At 51.1% G+C, this 16,826-nt stretch overlaps 5 protein-coding genes across 5 annotated transcripts; 1 reads left to right on the top strand and 4 right to left on the bottom strand.

Annotated features, from left to right (window-relative positions):
- Positions 1-100: 100 nt before the first annotated feature.
- Positions 101-908, bottom strand: DEU56DRAFT_919175 (uncharacterized protein; the record flags this gene model as incomplete). The annotated part of the gene is made up of 2 exons (XM_041358237.1): positions 101-490; positions 546-908. The coding sequence occupies 2 exons, from the start codon at positions 906-908 to the stop codon at positions 101-103; spliced, it is 753 nt and encodes a 250-aa protein (XP_041201856.1).
- Positions 909-2,050: 1,142 nt separating this feature from the next.
- Positions 2,051-2,865, bottom strand: DEU56DRAFT_761486 (uncharacterized protein; the record flags this gene model as incomplete). The annotated part of the gene is made up of 4 exons (XM_041350541.1): positions 2,051-2,225; positions 2,295-2,596; positions 2,661-2,692; positions 2,715-2,865. The coding sequence occupies 4 exons, from the start codon at positions 2,863-2,865 to the stop codon at positions 2,051-2,053; spliced, it is 660 nt and encodes a 219-aa protein (XP_041201855.1).
- Positions 2,866-3,977: 1,112 nt separating this feature from the next.
- Positions 3,978-5,255, bottom strand: DEU56DRAFT_761485 (uncharacterized protein; the record flags this gene model as incomplete). Its single annotated transcript, XM_041350540.1, has 5 exons — positions 3,978-4,279; positions 4,340-4,645; positions 4,716-4,916; positions 4,979-5,044; positions 5,099-5,255. 5 exons carry the CDS (start codon positions 5,253-5,255, stop codon positions 3,978-3,980), a joined length of 1,032 nt encoding a protein of 343 aa, XP_041201854.1.
- A 1,628-nt stretch (positions 5,256-6,883) lies between these two features.
- On the bottom strand, positions 6,884-12,026 carry DEU56DRAFT_919172 (uncharacterized protein; the record flags this gene model as incomplete). The annotated part of the gene is made up of 10 exons (XM_041358236.1): positions 6,884-7,270; positions 7,326-7,778; positions 7,832-9,740; positions 9,791-9,951; positions 10,011-10,565; positions 10,881-11,050; positions 11,111-11,416; positions 11,487-11,687; positions 11,750-11,815; positions 11,870-12,026. 10 exons carry the CDS (start codon positions 12,024-12,026, stop codon positions 6,884-6,886), a joined length of 4,365 nt encoding a protein of 1,454 aa, XP_041201853.1.
- Positions 12,027-12,347: 321 nt separating this feature from the next.
- Positions 12,348-16,054, top strand: DEU56DRAFT_984900 (26S proteasome regulatory complex non-ATPase subcomplex Rpn1 subunit). The gene is made up of 13 exons (XM_041360018.1): positions 12,348-12,528; positions 12,578-12,634; positions 12,686-12,850; positions 12,897-13,339; positions 13,390-13,548; positions 13,595-13,833; positions 13,883-14,032; positions 14,084-14,190; positions 14,237-14,615; positions 14,669-15,012; positions 15,069-15,459; positions 15,512-15,630; positions 15,690-16,054. Exons 1-13 carry the CDS (start codon positions 12,406-12,408, stop codon positions 15,888-15,890), a joined length of 2,877 nt encoding a protein of 958 aa, XP_041201852.1. The 5' UTR covers positions 12,348-12,405; the 3' UTR covers positions 15,891-16,054.
- The last annotated feature ends 772 nt before the right edge of the window (positions 16,055-16,826 follow it).

Genomic DNA, 16,826 nt, shown 5'->3' with positions numbered 1-16,826 from the left:
AGTCCAGGTAATAAAGCTTTCTCGATTGAACTGCAATTTTGATAAATATTATACAAATTTTAGACCAGGTAATGCTCTACAATGCTTTATCATTCTCGTGTCAGTTACCTGATGCTGTGTAGTAGTAGTAGTGGTGGCTGCCTGCCTTTCGTTTGCGCTCGCGCGAGGATCCTGTGACCGAGGAATGCATGTGCATACTAGTGGTGTCAGCATAAAGATAGTGGACTGCTGACCGCTGCAGGGCATGGTCAGCGAGTAGCTTGCCAATCTGCCACGAGTTGACCTCGTCGATGTCAACACACGGGCTGACTGCCAGTGAGTCACGCAGGGTTGTGGGGAGTGCTGTGGGTGCTTTGATGGTGACATTGGTTGGGGCAGAGCGGACGAGAGCACGGATGCGCCGACTCGCTTCAGCGTTGAGCGAAATTGTGTTTTGCTCATTGCAAAAATCTGTCCATGTCTTGTAGTATGTCTTGAGGTGTTCTGGGAGCTTTTCGAACAAGTCATGAGTGCAAATTGTGCAATACACGACACAAAAACCATACCTTATAGAAAATGTTACGGCCATCAGCATGTCCAGCCCAAACGACTGCGAGAGCTGTCCAGTTCGGTTGCCGGTTGGAATCCGAAAATAATGGAGACGACTGGACGAGGAGCTGGAAAAGGTTCACGTTCCTCGCGTGTGTGGACAGGCAAAATTGCCATGAGCGTGCCCTGGGACTCTGCAACGAACTTGTGCCGAATGTTCTGCGCGTGCAAAGACTTCGTTGAACTCCAACATTCCGAGTGGCTTGAAAAACGCGGGCAAAAAACTGGATCATGCCGAAAGTCTCGTGTGCGAGCTCGTAGTCATTGCCGTTCACCCAACCACACACAAAGTCACTGCTTGCAGGAACTAGTGCATCCATTGTTAAGGTCAGCAGTCGAGCAATGTGATTCTTTACGGGACATTAAAGTGTCCGACATATGCTTTGGGCCGGTGCTTTCATGTTGCCAACCTGCAACTGTACAGGTGAGTGTGCATTTTGAATTAAATGAACGAATGACGGACCGTCATATTTGACAAACAGCGTAGTCGAGCAGCACATTAATAGCATGAAGAGGCAATGTATTGAATGATGTGTAGCGCCGTATGAGATTCTGGTGAACACCACCTTCGACACTGTTGGTGCCACGGCAACAGCGGTACAACATCAGGCCATGCTGATCTTCCCGATCTCAAAGTAAAGGTCAACGTCTGCAGGATCTGAGTAGTATCCAAGCTGGACATTTTCCATGACGTGTTTTGCGATTTCCCAAGCACGGTCATTGAAAAGTGGTTGTCCTGTTGTTGCATCCTTGATTGGACCGTAGGTTCTGATGACGTCAGCAACACGGGGCAGGAGAATTTCAGGTGGAGGTACATGACGCCGGACTCGTGACAGCACCCACTCAGGTTTTGATAAAAGCTGAGCGTTGTACGTCGTCCCGAAGTCCTTCAGTACTGCTTCCATGGCGGCCTTGTCCTCCACGACCGGTATGAAAAATGCTGCACTGAGTGCTCGTGCAAACGGCCGTCTGAGCCCATGGTGGCGAGCGATCGGGAATTGATGGTAGCAATGAAAATTGTCGTATAGAACACGTGAACGAATGATGGAGTTGTTCCTCGCTGCAACATTCACATAGGGCTCCATGACCCCCACAAGTGTAGCTTCTGCAGCTGGATCTCGCAAGGAGCCCTCGATAGTCTGTTCAGGGCTGGTCTCCGAATCACCATCACACTCATCCTCATTTGGGACAAGAGTGCTCGTCAGAGGGCTGCTGCTATCAATATATCCTGCATCCAAGACTCCAGACTCGGGATCCTGGTGGTCGCCAAGGGTTTCCGTGTATGAACCAGATGATGGACCATCAGAGCCTTCATTGTGAGTTGAGGGGCAGATGCGAAGGTTTCGGATATCAGCAACAATAGAAAACGGAGTACTGCTGAATGACGCGAGTGATTTTGCCTGCTTTGCCTGTAGGCGAGCAGGAAGCAGGAAAGATGACACGAGCACCTTAGAAACTGTCATCACGACTCGTTTCGGTGACACGTCAACACCATCGAGGGCAGGAGGACGTTCGAGGGCCACAATTCCGTGAGCCACCTCCTGTCCGTCAGGTGCCAGGAGTGCAATTGCAGTCCCACTAGGGGTGGTGGCCACAACAGGCTGGGCAATGTCCATCCCCGCGAGCTGTAAATGCACCTGGGAGATGGCATAGACATCGAGCACAGCATAGTTGATGTACTCCTGGGGAGCACTGCATCAGCCCACCGAGGGCTAACACGGACTTGGGGGTCCTTCGGTAGGTGCCTGCCGAGAAGTATTCCGACGAGTTCAGCAAGCCCCACAGTCCTCTTCACGGTAGCACCACGCTCCTTAGCCATTGCTCCCAGCTCCACGTGTCCTGCAAACGGTTCATCCGATGCTGCACCATGATGCATCCCGCAGTCATTCTGCAGCCGCTTGAAGTCAGCTCCGACTGAAACACCAACTTTCTTAAACAGTGGCGAACGCAAAAACACGAGGAGGGAGTGTGGGAGCTTGATGACACCATTTTCGAGAAACGGAGCAGTCTGAATGTGCGTGCATGCAAACATGTAAGGAACCAGCAACATCGTAGGAAAAATAGCCACTGACCTTAATTAGATAGACAGTATTTTGATATGCCACTTGAATCAATGGCAACAGGACCGTGGATTCCCGTCTCCAAATTGACTGGCCATTCCATGTCGAATGCAACCGTAACGTTCGGGTTTGTCGTTGTTCGATGGTTCATGATGACATCAAAGCGGTGATTGACTTGATGGGTGTTGCTCAGCTCGACGACGGTCCCATGATCCATGAGGAAATTCAAGCAGGGGAAGGGAACTATGTGGGAGGACGGGGACAACGTCTTTTAAGAGGGACGGGAACACTCGCTCGAGTTCGTTTTTGTCTGCGCGGACGTTATCGGTGATGAAACAGCCTGGACCTCAGGATGTCCAAACTTCGCCAAGTGACTCGCTGATTTCGCGCAGATGGGCATGTATTGATCATGTCCCTTCATCATTGTGAAGAGCATGGACCGAATCTCGGAGAGTACTCATTCACCACAGTATGAAGTGCAGTGAATAGGGGAGCACTGCCCACCCTACCGAGCCGTTTGATAATCTGCTCGCTCGATACATGTCAGAGATACGGGGCAGATATTGCATGATTTTACTAGGCACCTTAAAGCTATGGTCAATTGCGAGCACTCTCGCCGGGAGCATGGCAATACACTGTTTCATCTCCGTCGATCGCTGTTCGATAATCATGTCATAAAAGCGACGGAGGTACCCTGCACTTGGTACAAATTCCAGCGTAGCCATTTCGGTCACTGAACAAGCCGAATGCTTGCTTGCGGACCCAAAACTGTTTCGGACAACTTTTGTAGCGGTCGTGCACGAGCTTCCAGGTATTGAAGGTGAAGATTGTCGAAGTGTTCGTAGTGGAATGACTGCAACATCTGCATGAATGGCACTGGTCCTATCCCTGCCCTGATCGAGGAGTGCAAAAGCAAAACGAGGCTATTTGAGAGCCCACTGCGGTAAGTCAATTGGAAGGGGAATTGCATGGCCACTGGTGCAGGAAGAACATTGAGAATTGCGGAGCTCCAGCTTCGATATGTCTTGCGGCATCCAGGGTGGACACAGTTTGTAGCGGTACCCAATGATGTAGACATTCCGAGCTACATCAACCACACGTCGAGGCTTTCCGATCCATCCAAAGCCGCTGAAGAAAAACCGGCTTTCCTTGGTTTGTCAGCTCATTGTTGCTTTGCATTGAGGGCAGGGAATGCGGTCACCCAGCAAACAGTGCGGGAGCCAAACAAAGAAGGCTGGTCGATGAATATCGAGGGCTCGACGGCAATGTTGGGTTGCGTCAGGCAACGTCAGAAAGGGTGAAGCATCCCCGACCCAGAGTCACTGCTGCTCATAGCACTTGGGCATGGCTGGTGTTCGGGTACTCTGCTTGATTTCTTTTTTTCAACATCGTCTCTACAGCTTTATAGGACTCGCTAAGCCAAAGTGGCATTGTTGACCTCGACGAAGATCTGCCTACAGACCCAGATGTCGAGGTCCCCCTTCCATGCTCCGTGTCTTCGTCCTCTCCTCCTCCGTCATCAGGAACAGGGCGAAACTCGTCTTCCAGGGATGCTTCCTCATCCTGATCACTTTCAGTGTCATCGCGAGGGGCAGGTGCTTCGAGATCAGAGCCATACGGGTTCTCAGGAACTGAAGTTCAAATAATGTGTGAGCATGGACACCACAGAAGCAGCTACAGCAAAGACGTACCATCAATAAGACCCGTCGCACTCTGCGGCTCAACCGTTGGTGATGGTGGCAGTGCAGGTGCATTTGCATCGTGCCTCCACGGCTGCCGCCGAGTCATCCCGCTGCTCGTAGCTGCCGACTCCGCAGGTGGATCAGCCTCGCGTATAGTCGCGGCCAGTCCAGACTCAGAGAAGTCCCGTGGCTGGTGGGTTGAGGTTTGAGGCGAAATGCTGGCAGCAGGCTCAGATTGCTGTCCTTGGGCATCAGTATTGAGGGGCGAAATGTGCGGTGTTTGCACGACGGTTGAGGCAGTAGGTGCCTCCAACACTTTGGGAGGCAGATATTAGCATGATAGTAGAGCGCCGGAGATAACGGTTAGTAGACACTAGATACTCACCTGGGTTGGCACCCTGCACGGCCGTTCGAAATGCAAGGGTTGTCTGCTTCAAAGGCACCTCGCTGCAGGCTGCAGAACGAGGTGCAATTGGAAGTGCGGGAGGGATGGTGCGAACCCTCGCAGGAGGATCGAGGTTTTCGAACACCTCCGAGTCCAAATCCACATCAATTGCGAGGGCTCTGCGTGGCGTCGGAGTGGATTCTGTAAGAAGCAGGGTGGCATGAATGAGAGGTCATCGTTAGTTTAGAGATTTTATGACTCACCTTTGCCACAACGTTGAACCTTGCCATTGCGCGGTGATTGTGTGGCGCTATGCGAGGTGTTTGGTGCTGATTTTCTTCATTAGTCAAGATGCTCGAGGAACGATATGAAAAGATTCTCACCTGGAGCAGTACTCTCCGCATCGTCGTGTCCTTTATGCCGTTTTCGAGGGGGCTGTCCATCATTGCGTGGCCTGCCAACATGTCCTGCACCTGGTTGATTCTTGCTTCCTCTCGGTCTTCCACGCCCTCGTTTGACGGGTGGTGCTGTCGGCTTCATATGTGCATACGATCCGCGTGACGTCCTGGGAAAGAAGTCTGATGAGACGCTCGTAAGAGGAACTGGATGTTGTTGAAGGCAAATGTTTGCGCTGAGTGGTCCGTCCCGGCCCGCGTTAGGTTAGGTTTCAAACTCCGGTTAGGACCTAATGGCCCACACCTATAGTTTGACTGCCGAGAGTGGCAGTCAAACTATAGGTGTGGGTATCGACAAAATATTAATTAAAATTAATTAAATTAAATAAGGAGAGGGAGAAGAGGGAAAACATTCCTTAGACACGCGAAACGTTGAACCATCGCTATGATAAAAAGATGCCGGTTCGAAATAGCTACAATGGCGAAAGCTAAATGAGAGCAGCGAAGCAATCTAACCCAGTCATTTATTGAATGCCCTAAGTCCAAAATCAATCAATGTGAAACAGTGTGTGAAGACTCGTCACAAAACATACCGGTTCAAGAGGTAATGTGCATTTCTTGACAGCCCATCTTCCTGAGCACTGAGTACTTTGACAGTTGCGGCACTTTCGTGGCTTGTTCGTGCGCTTGCCAGGTCCATTAACACCTTCTGAACTTCCTCATCAGGAAATCGCCGAGGGGATGGTTTTCCTAGTTGTATTTGGTAATATCAGATCAGAAATTCACGGGATTACATGCAACGATAAAGGTAGATAAAGTAATATATAAGAAAAACACATTGAAATCCAAGGATAAGAGGTGACAAAAAAACTACAATTTAGATGAAAGAAGATCACGTCTTGTAATTGTACCAGCATTTTTCGACTGAATGGTAACCGGTGGCCACCACTTGCATAACTTTGTGATCCAGTGCATCACAACGCTCGACTTACAGGAAGCTTATGTAAGTAAGTCGTCCGAAATTTTTTCGTCAAGTTCAACATCCGCTATTACTTCCCTTTCATTAACACTACCACATACATAGTCTTTTCCACTTACTCTCTCACTTTTTGGCCCTCCCTTGTGGTTTTCCCCCTGGCCTCTATGATGGTGTCTCTGGCCCTCCACAGTGGACCGTCTTTACTCATGATCCCTCGCTGGTTCTTCATCGTGGTCCGAGGCCCTTCCCATGGTCCCTCCCTGGCTCCCCTCATGGTCCCTCCCTGGTTCTCTCTCATGGTCCCTCTCTGGCTCCCCCCATGGTCCCTCCCTGGCCCTCCATTGTGGTCTCTTCCTGGTCCCTCCTTAGTCCTGGCTCCTCCTCATGGTCCTGGTCCTTTCCCGCGGTCCTGGTCCTTTCCCGCAGTCGTGGCTGCTTCGATCTTCTCTTTTTCTTGATCTCCTTGTTGCTTCCATTTACTGTAGTATCATCTATGTGTACTTACTACTTGTTCAATTAAAAAAAATCATTTTTAAATAAAACCAATGAGTGTAAAAAGGTCAATTAACTGGTGCCCTTGTAAGCATTATGAAACTTTGTGGCGGCTGACAGGTGATTGCAACATTTGCCGGTTTGGTGAGTAGTTGCAAGTAGTCTGGCATAATTGTGCTTTTGGTGGGTTTCATCCAACTTAGTCCAGGTATATAAAGCTTTCTCGATTGAACTGCAATTTTGATAAATATTATACAAATTTTAGACCAGGTAATGCTCTACAATGCTTTATCATTCTCGTGTCAGTTACCTGATGCTGTTGTAGTAGTAGGGTGGCTGCCTGCCTTTCGTTTGCGCTCGCGCGAGGATCCTGTGACCGAGGAATGCATGTGCATACTAGTGGTGTCAGCATAAAGATAGTGGACTGCTGACCGCTGCAGGGCATGGTCAGCGAGTAGCTTGCCAATCTGCCACGAGTTGACCTCGTCGATGTCAACACACGGGCTGACTGCCAGTGAGTCACGCAGGGTTGTGGGGAGTGCTGTGGGTGCTTTGATGGTGACATTGGTTGGGGCAGAGCGGACGAGAGCACGGATGCGCCGACTCGCTTCAGCGTTGAGCGAAATTGTGTTTTGCTCATTGCAAAAATCTGTCCATGTCTTGTAGTATGTCTTGAGGTGTTCTGGGAGCTTTTCGAACAAGTCATGAGTGCAAATTGTGCAATACACGACACAAAAACCATACCTTATAGAAAATGTTACGGCCATCAGCATGTCCAGCCCAAACGACTGCGAGAGCTGTCCAGTTCGGTTGCCGGTTGGAATCCGAAAATAATGGAGACGACTGGACGAGGAGCTGGAAAAGGTCACGTTCCTCGCGTGTGTGGACAGGCAAAATTGCCATGAGCGTGCCCTGGGACTCTGCAACGAACTTGTGCCGAATGTTCTGCTCGCGTGCAAAGACTTCGTTGAACTCCAACATTCCGAGTGGCTTGAAAAACGCGGGCAAAAACTGGATCATGCCGAAAGTCTCGTGTGCGAGCTCGTAGTCATTGCCGTTCACCCAACCACACCGAAAGTCACTGCTTGCAGGAACTAGTGCATCCATTGTTAAGGTCAGCAGTCGAGCAATGTGATTCTTTAGCGGGACATTAAAGTGTCCGACATATGCTTTGCCGGTGCGGTTCATGTTGCCAACCTGCAACTGTACAGGTGAGTGTGCATTTTGAATTAAATGAACGAATGACGGACCGTCATATTGTGACAAACAGCGTAGTCGAGCAGCACATTAATAGCATGAAGAGGCAATGTATTGAATGATGTGTAGCGCCGTATGAGATTCTGGTGAACACCACCTTCGACACTGTTGGTGCCACGGCAACAGCGGTACAACATCAGGCCATGCTGATCTTTCCCGATCTCAAAGTAAAGGTCAACGTCTGCAGGATCTGAGTAGTATCCAAGCTGGACATTTTCCATGACGTGTTTTGCGATTTCCCAAGCACGGTCATTGAAAAGTGGTTGTCCTGTTGTTGCATCCTTGATTGGACCGTAGGTTCTGATGACGTCAGCAACACGGGGCAGGAGAATTTCAGGTGGAGGTACATGACGCCGGACTCGTGACAGCACCCACTCAGGTTTTGATAAAAGCTGAGCGTTGTACGTCGTCCCGAAGTCCTTCAGTACTGCTTCCATGGCGGCCTTGTCCTCCACGACCGGTATGAAAAATGCTGCACTGAGTGCTCGTGCAAACGGCCGTCTGAGCCCATGGTGGCGAGCGATCGGGAATTGATGGTAGCAATGAAAATTGTCGTATAGAACACGTGAACGAATGATGGAGTTGTTCCTCGCTGCAACATTCACATAGGGCTCCATGACCCCCACAAGTGTAGCTTCTGCAGCTGGATCTCGCAAGGAGCCCTCGATAGTCTGTTCAGGGCTGGTCTCCGAATCACCATCACACTCATCCTCATTTGGGACAAGAGTGCTCGTCAGAGGGCTGCTGCTATCAATATATCCTGCATCCAAGACTCCAGACTCGGGATCCTGGTGGTCGCCAAGGGTTTCCGTGTATGAACCAGATGATGGACCATCAGAGCCTTCATTGTGAGTTGAGGGGCAGATGCGAAGGTTTCGGATATCAGCAACAATAGAAAACGGAGTACTGCTGAATGACGCGAGTGATTTTGCCTGCTTTGCTTTCTGTAGGCGAGCAGGAAGCAGGAAAGATGACACGAGCACCTTAGAAACTGTCATCACGACTCGTTTCGGTGACACGTCAACACCATCGAGGGCAGGAGGACGTTCGAGGGCCACAATTCCGTGAGCCACCTCCTGTCCGTCAGGTGCCAGGAGTGCAATTGCAGTCCCACTAGGGGTGGTGGCCACAACAGGCTGGGCAATGTCCATCCCCGCGAGCTGTAAATGCACCTGGGAGATGGCATAGACATCGAGCACAGCATAGTTGATGTACTCCTGGGGGAGCACTGCATCAGCCCACCGAGGGCTAACACGGACTTGGGGGTCCTTCGGTAGGTGCCTGCCGAGAAGTATTCCGACGAGTTCAGCAAGCCCCACAGTCCTCTTCACGGTAGCACCACGCTCCTTAGCCATTGCTCCCAGCTCCACGTGTCCTGCAAACGGTTCATCCGATGCTGCACCATGATGCATCCCGCAGTCATTCTGCAGCCGCTTGAAGTCAGCTCCGACTGAAACACCAACTTTCTTAAACAGTGGCGAACGCAAAACACGAGGAGGGAGTGTGGGAGCTTGATGACACCATTTTCGAGAAACGGAGCAGTCTGAATGTGCGTGCATGCAAACATGTAAGGAACCAGCAACATCGTAGGAAAAATAGCCACTGACCTTAATTAGATAGACAGTATTTTGATATGCCACTTGAATCAAGGCAACAGGACCGTGGATTCCCGTCTCCAAATTGACTGGCCATTCCATGTCGAATGCAACCGTAACGTTCGGGTTTGTCGTTGTTCGATGGTTCATGATGACATCAAAGCGGTGATTGACTTGATGGGTGTTGCTCAGCTCGACGACGGTCCATGATCCATGAGGAAATTCAAGCAGGGGAAGGGAACTATGTGGGAGGACGGGGACAACGTCTTTTAAGAGGGACGGGAACACTCGCTCGAGTTCGTTTTGTCTGCGCGGACGTTATCGGTGAAAACAGCCTGGACCTCAGGATGTCCAAACTTCGCCAGTGACTCGCTGATTTCGCGCAGATTGGGCATGTATTGATCATGTCCCTTCATCATTGTGAAGAGCATGGACCGAATCTCGGAGTACTCATTCACCACAGTATGAAGTGCAGTGAATAGGGGAGCACTGCCCACCCTACCGAGCCGTTTGATAATCTGCTCGCTCGATACATGTCAGAGATACGGGGCAGATATTGCATGATTTTACTAGGCACCTTAAAGCTATGGTCAATTGCGAGCACTCTCGCCGGGAGCATGGCAATACACTGTTTCATCTCCGTCGATCGCTGTTCGATAATCATGTCATAAAAGCGACGGAGGTACCCTGCACTTGGTACAAATCCAGCGTAGCCATTTCGGTCACTGAACAAGCCGAATGCTTGCTTGCGGACCCAAAACTGTTTCGGACAACTTTTGTAGCGGTCGTGCACGAGCTCCAGGTATTGAAGGTGAAGATTGTCGAAGTGTTCGTAGTGGAATGACTGCAACATCTGCATGAATGGCACTGGTCCTATCCCTGCCCTGATCGAGGAGTGCAAAAGCAAAACGAGGCTATTTGAGAGCCCACTGCGGTAAGTCAATTGGAAGGGGAATTGCATGGCCACTGGTGCAGGAAGAACATTGAGAATTGCGGAGCTCCAGCTTCGATATGTCTTGCGGCATCCAGGGTGGACACAGTTGTAGCGGTACCCAATGATGTAGACATTCCGAGCTACATCAACCACACGTCGAGGCTTTCCGATCCATCCAAGCCGCTGAAGAAAAACCGGCTTTCCTTGGTTTGTCAGCTCATTGTTTGCTTTGCATTGAGGGCAGGGAATGCGGTCACCCAGCAAACAGTGCGGGAGCCAAACAAAGAAGGCTGGTCGATGGAATATCGAGGGCTCGACGGCAATGTTGGGTTGCGTCAGCAACGTCAGAAAGGGTGAAGCATCCCCGACCCAGAGTCACTGCTGCTCATAGCACTTGGGCATGGCTGGTGTTCGGGTACTCTGCTTGATTTCTTTTTTCAACATCGTCTCTACAGCTTTATAGGACTCGCTAAGCCAAAGTGGCATTGTTGACCTCGACGAAGATCTGCCTACAGACCCAGATGTCGAGGTCCCCCTTCCATGCTCCGTGTCTTCGTCCTCTCCTCCGTCATCAGGAACAGGGCGAAACTCGTCTTCCAGGGATGCTTCCTCATCCTGATCACTTTCAGTGTCATCGCGAGGGGCAGGTGCTTCGAGATCAGAGCCATACGGGTTCTCAGGAACTGAAGTTCAAATAATGTGTGAGCATGGACACCACAGAAGCAGCTACAGCAAAGACGTACCATCAATAAGACCCGTCGCACTCTGCGGCTCAACCGTTGGTGATGGTGGCAGTGCAGGTGCATTTGCATCGTGCCTCCACGGCTGCCGCCGAGTCATCCCGCTGCTCGTAGCTGCCGACTCCGCAGGTGGATCAGCCTCGCGTATAGTCGCGGCCAGTCCAGACTCAGAGAAGTCCCGTGGCTGGTGGGTTGAGGTTTGAGGCGAAATGCTGGCAGCAGGCTCAGATTGCTGTCCTTGGGCATCAGTATTGAGGGGCGAAATGTGCGGTGTTTGCACGACGGTTGAGGCAGTAGGTGCCTCCAACACTTTGGGAGGCAGATATTAGCATGATAGTAGAGCGCCGGAGATAACGGTTAGTAGACACTAGATACTCACCTGGGTTGGCACCCTGCACGGCCGTTCGAAATGCAAGGGTTGTCTGCTTCAAAGGCACCTCGCTGCAGGCTGCAGAACGAGGTGCAATTGGAAGTGCGGGAGGGATGGTGCGAACCCTCGCAGGAGGATCGAGGTTTTCGAACACCTCCGAGTCCAAATCCACATCAATTGCGAGGGCTCTGCGTGGCGTCGGAGTGGATTCTGTAAGAAGCAGGGTGGCATGAATGAGAGGTCATCGTTAGTTTAGAGATTTTATGACTCACCTTTGCCACAACGTTGAACCTTGCCATTGCGCGGTGATTGTGTGGCGCTATGCGAGGTGTTTGGTGCTGATTTTCTTCATTAGTCAAGATGCTCGAGGAACGATATGAAAAGATTCTCACCTGGAGCAGTACTCTCCGCATCGTCGTGTCCTTTATGCCGTTTTCGAGGGGGCTGTCCATCATTGCGTGGCCTGCCAACATGTCCTGCACCTGGTTGATTCTTGCTTCCTCTCGGTCTTCCACGCCCTCGTTTGACGGGTGGTGCTGTCGGCTTCATATGTGCATACGATCCGCGTGACGTCCTGGGAAAGAAGTCTGATGAGACGCTCGTAAGAGGAACTGGATGTTGTTGAAGGCAAATGTTTGCGCTGAGTGGTCCGTCCCGGCCCGCGTTAGGTTAGGTTTCAAACTCCGGTTAGGACCTAATGGCCCACACCTATAGTTTGACTGCCGAGAGTCGAGACTGGTGGCAAGCTTAGTAATAGGTTAAGGGCCTAAGGCAGACTAGCGTGACGACATTAAACGCAATGTCACGATCATCCAAACCGGGATACGTGTGACTTGCATGGTGCGTGACGCGTCCCCGACGCGCGTCGAGACTTATTGGCTGCCAAGTACCTGTTTTAGCTTTACCATCTTAGAGAAATCCACGAGTTATGGCAGAACGACCAGCAGCAGAGATTGCAGTTCCCTCAAAGGATCCAAAGGAGAAGAAGAAAGAAGAGGATAAGACACTAGACACCAAGGCGAATGGTACAAAGGACGAGGAGGAGGAACTAGTGAGTGCTAATCACATTAGCAAAACCAGCATTAGCTTGACTTTCCTAGTCGGAAGAGGATGCGCAGCTCAAATCTGAGCTGGAGATGCTCATTGAACGGTTAAAGGTGCGTGCAAACTGATGATCAAGGTAGAACATGTAACTGAACTGGCAGCAGGAATTAAACACGGATCTCTACCGTCCTGCTCTTGAAACGCTCCGGACACTCATAAGAACATCCACTTCGTCCATGACCTCCGTTCCCAAACCACTCAAGTTTCTACGCCCACATTATCCCGGTCTGCAGGAGCTGTTCGAGACATGGCCTGCATCTGAAAACAAGGTACGAGGAAAGTCTTTCTCCATGACTTTGACTTATCACCATGCAGAGCCTGTTTGCAGATATTCTCTCTGTCCTCGCTATGACCTACTCCGATACCGAACCACGAGGAACTCTCCGCTACCGCCTTCTGTCTGCGTCTCTCCTACCCCCGACATCGAAAATCTCTGAACCCGGTTCTTGGGGACATGAGTACGTTCGTCATCTTGCTGCAGAGCTAGGAGAGGAGTATACCATCCGCCAGGAGGGTGAAGAAGCAGTTCCCCCAGCAGCACCAGAGGCTGATTCAGACGCACCTAAATCAAAGCCTGCCCCGGTCCCTGGCACCATCGAGGACTTACACAACCTCGGTTTGGAATGCGCCACATTCTTCCTGGGACACAATGCCGAGCCAGATGCTGTCGACTTGTTCGTGGAGCTCGAGATTGTTGACCGGATAGCAAGTCTGGTGGACGCAAACACGTTCGGTCGTGTATGTGCGTACATGGACCGGTGCGTTTGCCTTCTCATTCATGTTCTCATGTCTTACCTTTGATGTTCAGATGTGTCATGCTCCTCCCTCCACCTGACGATGTGACTTTCTTGCGCACGATACACAAGATCTACCTCCAATTCTCGAAATTCCCCGAAGCTCTCGGTGTCGCGATCCGCCTTAATGATGCGGCACTCATCCGGCAAGACTTTAACGCCTCGGGCAACCCGTAAGTCGTATCACACGCGCATTGTCATTCATTCATTTCTGCTCAGGATAATGAAGAAACAGCTTGCTTTCCTCCTTGCACGCGCACAGATTCCCATCGAATGGCTGAAAGCGCCAGTTTCAGAAGACGCAGATGCAGACTTGGAAGATGAACTACCAGCAGACATTCTAGACTGCCTAAGCAACACGCAGCTCAGTAGACATTTCAAGGAGTTCGGAAAGGAGGTGGGCGTTGCAGATCCGAAGAGCCTTGAGGACGTCTACAAGAGTCATCTGGAGACCACGAGTGCGTTCTGCTTTTTGAAGCTCTTACTTTCCTTCTGAACCATGTTCAGGATCAGGGCTGTCCGCCAACGTCGACTCGGCTCGCGCTAACCTTGCAGGCACATTTGTCAATGCGTTCGTTAACGCTGGGTTTGGTAACGATAAATTGATGGTGGAAGCCGACGAGGGTAACAGCTGGGTGTACAAGAACAAAGATCATGGTGAGCATGTTTACCAGTTCGCGAAGCTGGTTCATTGACGGCCTTTTCTAGGCATGATGAGCGCTGCGGCAAGTCTTGGGCTCGGACTCCTCTGGGACACGGATGTCGGTCTCAGCCACATCGACAGATATACATACTCCCCTGAAGAGTGGATCAAGGTATTTATTTACACCATGCCACCACACATTCCTATTAATTATTCAGGCCGGCGCGTTTTTCGCCACAGGCTTGCTGAATGCAGGTGTACGCACAGAAGCAGACGCCGCCCTCGCCCTGCTAGCAGAACACGTAGATAACAAATCTGTCCCGCTCAAAATATCTGCAATAATGGGGCTCGGGGTAGCATACGCAGGCTCTCATCGCGAGGACTTACTCGTTCTCCTCCTTCCTGCGGTCGCGGACGACGGCGTTTCGATGGAGATTGCTGCTCTCAGCGCTCTTGCTCTGGGATTCGTGTTCGTGGGCAGTGGAAACGGGGAGATTACGAGCACGATCTTGCAGACGTTGATGGAGAGGGATGACAAGGCGTTGGATGAAAAGTGGGGACGATTTATGGCGTTGGGGTTGGCGCTGCTCTACGTTGGTGCGTTTTCATGAGCTGTTTGAGCTGGGAGACGTGTTGAGTCAGAGTTGCAGGCTTGCAGGATGCTTCGGATGCAACGCTTGAGACGCTGAAGGCTATCCAGCACCCGATTTCAAGGCAGGCACAGATTCTTGTGGAGGTGTGCTCCTTCGTTGCCACTGGGAACGTCCTGCGAGTGCAGAGATTGCTGCACTTGTGTGGCGAGCACCTGGATGCCCTCAAGGAGAAGGAGCAGGCTGAGAGCGCAGAGGGGAAGAAGGAGGAGACCAAGGAGGAGAAGAAAGAGGAGAAGAAACCCGACGATACTTTCCAATCGTTCGCCGTTCTTGGTATTGCGATGATCGCAATGGGAGAGGATATCGGTGCTGAGATGTCCATGAGACAGTTCAACCACTTGGTATATGTTTTCGGCAGAAACAATATCCAGTTGTATCACTAACGCGTCATTCTCAGATGCACTACGGCGACCCCATCATCCGCAAATCTGTCCCCCTGGCTCTCGGCCTCATCAGCGCCTCAAATCCACAGCTCCCTGTCCTCGACACGCTCTCAAAATACAGCCATGACCACGACCTCGCAGTCGCACTTAACGCCATCTTTGCCATGGGCCTCGTCGGGGCCGGCACGAATAATGCACGACTCGCACAGATGCTCCGCCAGCTCGCGGGATACTACTACAAGGAGCCTGACTGTCTGTTCATGGTCCGCATCGCGCAAGGTCTCGTGCACATGGGCAAGGGTACGATCGGGATCAATCCTTTCTTCTCGGACAGGAACATCATGAGTCGACCGGCTATTGCGGGTTTGCTGGCGACGATCATGGCGTTCACGGACGCTAAAGCCTGTGAGTCCTCTTGTTCTGATTCATGCAAGTAGATCCTAATGAGCGCATATAGTCGTGCTTGACAAGTACCACTGGATGTTATACTTCCTCGTGACCGCCATGTACCCTCGCTTCCTCATCACGTTGGATGAGAACCTCGAGAGCAAGCCTGTGACGGTTCGCGTCGGCCAGGTGAGTTCACAGCTTTCCCTTTACATGTCTCTTAAAACTTATTCTTATTCGTCACATAGGCTGTGGACGTCGTAGGCCAAGCTGGCAAACCACGCACGATATCAGGCTTCCAAACACACCAGACGCCCGTGCGGCTGGGGACGACAGAGCGCGCGGAGCTGGCGACGGAGGAATTCATCCCATATGCTCATGTTCTAGAGGGCTTTGTTATATTACAGAAGAACCCTGGATGGGAGAAGGAGGATACGATGCAGGTGTAGGTATATAATGTGCCGTTGTACGTGAAAATTTGGAAAACGTGATAGGGTATCACTTGTTTTACAATCAAGGGCGATGTGGGGTGCTAATTGAAGAACATCTCCCAGTAGTTCTCGGCCAGAGTCCTGAATGCAATATAGTGATGGTGCAAATCTCCTATACGCTGAAACCTCCATACCACCTTTGTGATCGACTATGCATTTTCGCACCCGGGTTGCAGACAGTGGGTATTCTCCAGCGACGACAGCGGCCCCGTTCAGTTCGTCGGTGACGGGAACGAGGTAGAAGGCGACACGGGTTCCCACAATTGTGATGCAGGGTATGGTCATCGTGCCAAGTGAATCAAGATCCATGTCGATAGAGGTTGTTGTGCTGATAGCGGACTGGAAAAGACACGAGTCCACACAGGAGCTCGCTGTCCTGCTGATGCAATCATGATATCGACCATGACATGCAATTTACCACTCGCCACTTCAGCTAAGTACTTCTGCTTCCGCACGATAGCTTTCCTGTGCAAATTATCACACAGCGACAGAGGTGAAGTAATTTTTTTACCGACTGAGTATTTCCCCCTAGATGGTTAATCTGATTCGTTCTCCAAAATCAAGCAGCGACTGGGATGACAACGAGCTCATGGCATACAATATAACTTTCGCTGCTATACCAGCACATCAATTCTTTGCCCAGGGACAGATGTCCCTCTAACCGTGGCAGGCCTTGATCCCGAGCTCGCCACCGCCGAGGCGCGCTTTGACATCCAGGTGCGGACAGCACATGCCGTCTTTTCGGAAATCTTCGTCTTATCAAGGATCGGGCTGATCATGAACCGAACATTGTCGGCTTGGCTTTTGAGGTTCTCGACCTACTTGGCTTCCACAAGTGTCGGAATTTGAGATAGTACACTATCCCATTGCTGATCTGCGATGATATCAACCAAG

The sequence above is a fragment of the Suillus clintonianus genome (genome assembly GCF_016758775.1).
Source record: "Suillus clintonianus strain FC179 chromosome Unknown DEU56scaffold_157, whole genome shotgun sequence".
Lineage (NCBI taxonomy): Eukaryota > Fungi > Basidiomycota > Agaricomycetes > Boletales > Suillaceae > Suillus > Suillus clintonianus.
Note: the sequence above shows the minus strand (reverse complement) of the source record. Positions and strands in the feature narration are given on the sequence as shown.